The 7,209-nt window shown below is 55.1% G+C and overlaps 1 protein-coding gene across 1 annotated transcript; it reads left to right on the top strand.

Annotated features, from left to right (window-relative positions):
- Window positions 1-2,891: 2,891 nt before the first annotated feature.
- Egr4 (early growth response 4) lies at window positions 2,892-5,351 on the top strand. Its single transcript, NM_019137.1, is given in 2 exon segments — window positions 2,892-3,215; window positions 3,531-5,351. Coding segments are annotated over 2 exon segments (1,437 nt in total). The 5' UTR covers window positions 2,892-3,082; the 3' UTR covers window positions 4,835-5,351.
- The last annotated feature ends 1,858 nt before the right edge of the window (window positions 5,352-7,209 follow it).

Below are 7,209 nucleotides of genomic sequence, written 5' to 3'. Positions count from 1 at the left end.
ACCATGTCCTGTCCTGGTGTGCCAGGCCCAATTCAGACCTCGGTCTTCCTGTCTCCTAATCTCTCCTCCTTTCCAGCCCAGCCCCAGGTCTGGCCTCTAGCAAGAGCAAATTGAGGTGACTTGGATGCTTGTCCCAGCACAGACCTAGCCCAACAGCTCTTGGCAGAGAGTGGTAGTGGCCTGGCACCCCACACAGGACTACGGGACTTATCCATGACTAAGAGGGAGGAGGAGGCTTCGGCTGAGGAAAGAACAGCAGAAGGAATCAGCAGCCTGGGGCTGGCCAATCTGGCCCGACGGGCCACCCGAGGAGCCCTGGACACCTGCCCAGCCAAGCTCCTCTCTTCCCCTCCCCTTAGGCCACAAGATGCCAGGATATATGTGAGACACGTGTGCCCTTCCTGTCTGGTGTGGGCTCACCTGGCCTAGGCAATGCCTTTGGATTCGAGTCAAGCTCTGGGTCCGAAACAGAGCAGAAGAAAAAATTTCTGTGCATGTGTGTGCACTCCTTACAAACAGGTTTCTTTGTAGACAGGGTTTTATGTAGCTCAAGTCTGGCCTTGGACTTCTAACCGCCCTCCCCCACTTCTCCCTCCACAGTGCTGGGATTACAAAGGTGAAGCACCACACCTGGTTTACATAGGGATGTGTGTGCACCTACCACTGAGCCGCAGCAACATCCCTGCTTCTGTATTTTCAAAATGGACACATGAGAGCTAATGACATAGAATTCGAACCGTGGCCATCACGGGACCACATCTGTGCATGGTTGCAAAGAATCTTTCACCCAGCTTGTAGACTTGGGAAGATGCATGGAAGTCTATCAGTGTATCCTGCAGATGTGTGATGGAGTTGATTCTGTTAGCACTTGGAAAGTCACGGTGGGTGGAGTGGCGGCTAAGGATGGGAGTGGACCTCCCCAGTGGAAGCTGAACTCGACCGCCTGGGCCCAGAGAGGAGCCTAGGGGATGAACGCTGAGACGATGCTCAGTGTTCTGCCACACCGAGTTTATGCAGCAGAGAACGGGACACAGACTATTGACAAAGCATAAAGGGAGGGGATTCTCGGAGATACACTGGCAGCCTCTCTGAAGCCCTTGCCCCACGAGGAATTTATCTCCATTTCGGGGAGAGTGGAAATGAGGTGGCGGACCTCAGACCTGCTACCCTGCCCTCCAGTGCTCAGAGTCCCTGAAATTGAAGCTCTTTACTTTTCAATATTGTTTCAGGCTGGAGAGGTGGCCCAGCAGTTAAGAGAACTCACTGCTCTTGCAGAGGACCCAGGTCCTGTTCCCAGCCCACACTGGGCTACTCATAACCACCTATAACTCTAGTTCCATGGGGGGATCCAGCATGTCTTGGCTCTGTGGGCATCTACACTCGCATGCACATATCCACACAGAGACATAAAATTTACAATAATAAAAATAAATCTAGGGGTTGGGGATTTAGCTCAGCGGTAGAGAGCTTGCCTAGCAAGCGCAAGGCCCTGGGTTCGGTCCCCAGATCCAAAAAAAAAGAACCAAAAAAAAAAAAAATCTAAAATGCTCTTTCAGGCTGCCATAATGGCCTTTAATCCCAGAAGCATCCGGTCCCCTGCAGGTGGCAGAACAGGGACTGCCACTTCTTTGGAGGACAATTTGTCAGCTGTCTGTCAAAACTTGAATATCCTGTAGCTTAGACTTACATGTGTGAGAATTTATCCCGGATGAGTTCATATTCATAGTTAAGGACAGCAACACCAACATTTTTTTAAAAAGCAGAACGTTGTGTTCGTAAATAGGAACCAATCCGAGGCTAATTCAGGGTCTTCCTGAGAACTATTCAGCCTTAGAAAGTAACAAACTAGGTCTCTGTCTTCAGACACGATGCAATCTTTCAGCTAAAGTAAAAAGAAAATTTCCAGAACAGTTTGATGTATGGACAAAAATATTTTCCCAAAAACTACTTAAGAAATGTCAACATGGCTACCTCAAGAAAAAAAAATGAGAAACCTTTAATTTTCAGAATGTACTTTCAGCTTGGCATGGTGACACCCACCTTTACTCTCAGGGCTCAGGAGGCAGAGACAGAGGCTGGTGGATCTCTATAAGTACAGGGCCATCCTGGTCTACACTGTGAGTTCCAGGTCATCCAGAACTCCATGTGAGACCATGTCTCAAAAAAGAAAGGAATGCTCTTGTATACTAGTTGATTCCATCCACCTCCATTATCAAATCTTTCATTATGACGATTTTTTGTTTTTCCAAAGCACAGAGTAAAATGTTAAAACAGGAACACACACACACACACACCCCTAAATAAAGGTGATCTTTAAGGACCTGTTTATCTCAGACCCCCAATGCAATCACATCTAGCCTTTTCTGTGGATGGTTTCAAACTCAGATCCTCATGCAAGTCAATCCTGCTTGCACCTCATGTGCTCTTAACCACTTCAGGGTTCCTAAGTGTGCCGGGGACTTCATGTTATCTGGTTATGTCTCTCCTTAGCAAGCGCACAGGTGAAGAAACTGGTGTTAGGTGGAAACGAACGTTTTAAATGGGAAACAGAGGACTCGAACTAGTGATTCTACGGACTGGAGGGCGCCGCGCATCCCGGGCTCTCACATGGCCCTCAGCCCCTGCGGGGCGCACCCGTGGCCCGACGCGCACGAGGCTCCACGCTCTGGGGACTCGCGCGCACGTAGCGGCGCGAGCCCGGCGGCGGCAGCGACGTCACAGGCCGAGCTTTCCTTTTCGGGAGTCCCCGGCATACATCCTGTGTCCATGTTTGGTCATTTACGTCACGGCGCCAGGGCCGGGGCCTCCCGAAATGGCAGTAGCCCGGGGAGTCGGAAGCCCGGAGCCAGCGCCGCCGCAGCTATATAAGTGGGGGAACTGTAGGTTGGGGGAGCCCGGTTGCACTTTGGAGAAACCAGGAGCCGCCGCCCGAGGCAGGTGCGGGCGAGCCAGGGCGCCGCGGCCCCCCAACCCTCGTCCCCGAGCCAAGCGCCGGGAGCCTGGAGCTGGGGCGCCCGGATTCCCTGCCAGCCACGCGCGCCCCAGCCCAGCGAGGCCCCGGGCGCCCCGCCGCCACCACGCCATGCTCCACCTGAGCGACTTCTCCGGCCCCGACGCGCTCCTCTCCAAGCCCACCGAAGGCTGCGCCCACACCAGCCCCGAGCTGCCCCGGCTGCCTGCTAGGGACGCTCCCTCGGCCGCCGCGTATCCTGGAGGTAAGGAGCGGGGCTAGGAGCTCGAAGAAGCCGAATGCGACGAGGGGTGATGGGAGAGGCGTGCGGGGGTGGGGTGGGGGTCCCCAAGCGCGCGGTACCATTCCCACTAAGGCCACAGGCGTCTGTGTGGGAGCCCGTGCGTATGCGCGCCCTGGGGCGTCCGTGGGGGTCCCTGCGCTGCAGGATCCGAAGTGCACGAGGCGCTCTGCGGGTGGCTTGCGCCAGGAGGGCTCGGGTGGAGGGACTCGCGGCTGCAGGCTCCGAGGCACGCCCTTGGATGTGTGCGGGGCTGATGCGTGGTCCCTCCTTTGGCAGGCGACTTCTTGAGCTGGGCTCTGAGCACCTGCGGCGCCGGGGGGGACTTAACAGACTCCTGCTTCCTGGAGGGCCCTGCACCCACGCCCCCTTCGGGCCTCAGCTACAGCGGCAGCTTCTTCATCCAGGCGGTTCCCGAACACCCGCACGACCCGGAGGCCCTCTTCAACCTCATGTCTGGCATCTTGGGCTTGGCACCCTTCCCTAGCCCCGAGGCGGCAGCGTCTCGGTCCCCCCTGGATGTCCCTTTCCCCGCGGGCCCCGATGCCTTGTTGCCGGACCTTTACTCCCCGGATCTGAGTTCGGCCGCCTTCCCGGAGGCGTTTTGGGAGGCCGCGCCTTCGGCGGGCGCTCCCTCGCAGTGCCTGTTCGAGCCCCAGCTCTCCCCGCCCGACGTCAAGCCCGGGCTGAGGGCGCCTCCCGCTTCGCCAGCGCTGGACGCTGCTGCTTCGGCCTTCAAAGGGCCCTACGCCCCCTGGGAGCTGCTGTCGGCCGGGGCTCCGGGGAACTGTGGGTCGCAGGGAAGCTTCCAGACCACCCCGGAGGCACGCTTTTCCGCCGTGGGGACCAAGGTCGAGGACCTGCTGTCCATCAGCTGCCCCGCCGAGCTGCCCGGTCCGGCTAGCAGACTCTACCCGCCAGGGGCCTACGATGCCTTCTCGCTGGCCCCAGGTGACTTAGGGGAGGGGACCGAGGGCCTCCCGGCGCTGCTGACCCCTCCGGGCGGGGAGGGAGGGAGCGGCGGCGAAGGCGGAGAGTTCCTGGCCGTCCCTCAAGCGCAGCTGTCCCCGCTGGGCCTGCGCGGCGCCGCCACGGCAGACTTCTCCAAAGCCCTGGTGGCCGACCTCCCGGGGGGCAGCGGAGTGGCGGCGCCTTCATCCCCCGCCACCTCCTTCCCCGCGGCCAAAGCCCGGCGCAAGGGACGCCGGGGCGGCAAGTGCAGCGCGCGCTGCTTCTGCCCGCGGCCGCACGTCAAGGCCTTCGCCTGCCCCGTGGAGAGCTGCGTGCGGAGCTTCGCGCGCTCCGACGAGCTCAACCGCCACCTGCGCATCCACACGGGCCACAAGCCCTTCCAGTGCCGCATCTGCCTGCGCAACTTCAGCCGCAGCGACCACCTCACCACGCACGTGCGCACCCACACCGGCGAGAAGCCCTTCGCCTGCGACGTGTGCGGCCGCCGCTTCGCGCGCAGCGACGAGAAGAAGCGACACAGCAAGGTGCACCTCAAGCAGAAGGCGCGCGCCGAGGAGCGCCTCAAGGGCCTGGGCTTCTACTCGCTGGGCCTCTCTTTCGCCGCGCTGTAGCCGGAGCTGGCTCCGTAGGTCGGCGCCGCCGGCGCTCGGCGCACGCGACACGGTCCTGCCGCTCCCTCGTCCCCGCTGCCTTCCCTGCCTCTTCCACGCACGTCCGGGGCCACCCGCAGCCCAGCTCCAGTTCCCCCGAAGCGCCCGCCGCTCACGCCCTTCAGCACGGGCTCCGCGGACAGCGCCCGCTGTTTTCGGAGCCGCCTTCCTCTAGCCACCCGCTCTGGGGACTGTCCTCTCGGTCCACCCACAGAGCAGGCGATACCTTAGGACTGAAGAGAGTTTTTGTAACTGGCGTACGCCCCACGCCTTCCTCTTTATCCCTTCCCAGAGTCAAGCTGGGGATGTACCGAGCCGGTCTCTCAAGAACTTTGTACAGCAAGTCCAGCAAGCCTTTGGATGTGATGTCTTTGCTTTGGGGTTATTTCCTTTTTGTTGTCGTTCATTTTTTGTAAAGCAGACGCTACTCTCAAGCATTTGACAAAACTGTTTATTTTTGCAATTAAAATTATTGTGCTAAAAGTTTACCGAATCTGCCTTGTAAAAACTCCTAATCCTGAACCCCTAACTTCTGTCCCGGGACAGTATATGCCAGGAAGCAGAAAATACCCACATTGGTGAGATACATTACTCTGATATATTACTGACAAGCACTCCTACGGGACACTGACACACACACATTAGGCATTTCATAAATACAAGAGAATGAATTAATATGCACCTTTACAGCTGATTGAAGAATTAGCAATGTTTCTGGAACCAAAAGTGGAAGGCAAAGAAAGGTAGTAATGGCGTGATGTCCTCTAGGCCTCAGTTCTCTAGTACTATTTTCAAAATCAGTCAGTGTAAGTTGCTTACTGTGTGATCCAACTGGAAACACCAGGGTCAGTTAGTTATCCCTAACTCGAAAGGCTTGCTTTCCAGCCCCGGAATGGGAGGAAGGAGGAGCCTTTGGAAACGGCTTCCCAAACAGGAAAGATGTGGCACTAGAGGGCGCCCTGGGCGGCAGAGGCCGCTGCGTTTTAGTGAATGTGATTATTCTGTTAGTATTTGCTACCACAGATACATCTGTTCAAGAATCACATGGGTTCAGAGATGAAAAAAAAAAATCACATGGGTTCAACTAGACCAGGCCTGAGGTTGTGAAGAAAAAGCTAGAGGCTCTCAGAAGAGCCTTCTCCAGGAGAATACAGTCCTTTTATTAAACAGCCTTTTATGGCACAGTCAAAACCCTTTCCAAAACTTTACTTCCAGGTTAAGCTTTTATGGTTTGGGGTGCAGGCAGGCACAGGAAAGCATGATCCTGTAACAAGGAAGGTGGGACATCCTTTTTATCCTCTTGTTTTGCTCCTCAAAGTCTTCCGCCTTTTATAAGGCCTACCTTTGCCCCTGAATGACAGCTCTATGCTAAAGCAAGGGTAGGCCAACTCAGCTGTCCTCTCAGGAAGGGAGGGGGAGGGGGAAAGAGGGAGGGGGAAGGGGGAGGGGAAAGTGTTTAAAGGTCAAATTTATGTAATGTTCTTCAGGAGCCATCTACTTGGGGTTTCAGTCGTTTTTATCTCTGTATGTGTGTACATGTATATGTGTGTGTGTATTGCAAGTGCATACCTTTGCAGAGGCCAAAGGAGAATGTCAGATGACTTCGCCACACTTCACCATATGCTTTTTCACTTAATTACTTTGGATGCATAACTGTTTGCCTGGATGTATGCATGTGTATTTGGTGCCTATGGAAGTCAGAAGAGAGCGTCAGATCCCCTGGAACTAGAGTTCCAGATTGTTATGAGACACTGAGTGGGTCATAGGAATCAAACCTCAGTCCCCTTCAAGAGTAACAAGTGTTCTTAAGCAACCACCAGGACATCTCCCCAAATCCCTCCCACTGTAGTTTTTCTTTCTCTTTCTTTCTTTCTGATCTGGTCTCTCAAAACCTAAAGGTCAGGGTTTTGGCTAGACTATTTAGCCAGTAAATTTCCTAGATGCACTTGTCTCCACCCCTCCACCCTGGGCTTACAGGCATCCCCATGTTATCATTGGCCATGATCGACTTTTACTGTGTGTACTGATAATTAAAATTCACACTATCCAGCTAGCATAGCAAATGAGCTTAGCCATTGGTCATTTCCCAGCCATCTATCTTGTTTAGTTATTTTGTTTTGCTGAAGAAATGTAGTTTTCTTAAAGGAAAAGGGGGGGGATCCTCAGAGTAGGAGATACTCTAAGAGAGAAATGCTCTCCCTTGACTTTTGAGATAAGGTCTCTCACTGATCTGGTCTGACTGTCCTACTAGTGAAGCCCAGGGACCCTTCTGTTTCTGACTCCCCAGCTCGGTTATCATACTCTGCCCAGATTTTCTTTTTTATCATAGGTTCTGG

This window comes from Rattus norvegicus, chromosome 4 (genome assembly GCF_036323735.1).
Source record: "Rattus norvegicus strain BN/NHsdMcwi chromosome 4, GRCr8, whole genome shotgun sequence".
Classification (NCBI taxonomy): domain Eukaryota; kingdom Metazoa; phylum Chordata; class Mammalia; order Rodentia; family Muridae; genus Rattus; species Rattus norvegicus.
Note: the sequence above shows the minus strand (reverse complement) of the source record. Positions and strands in the feature narration are given on the sequence as shown.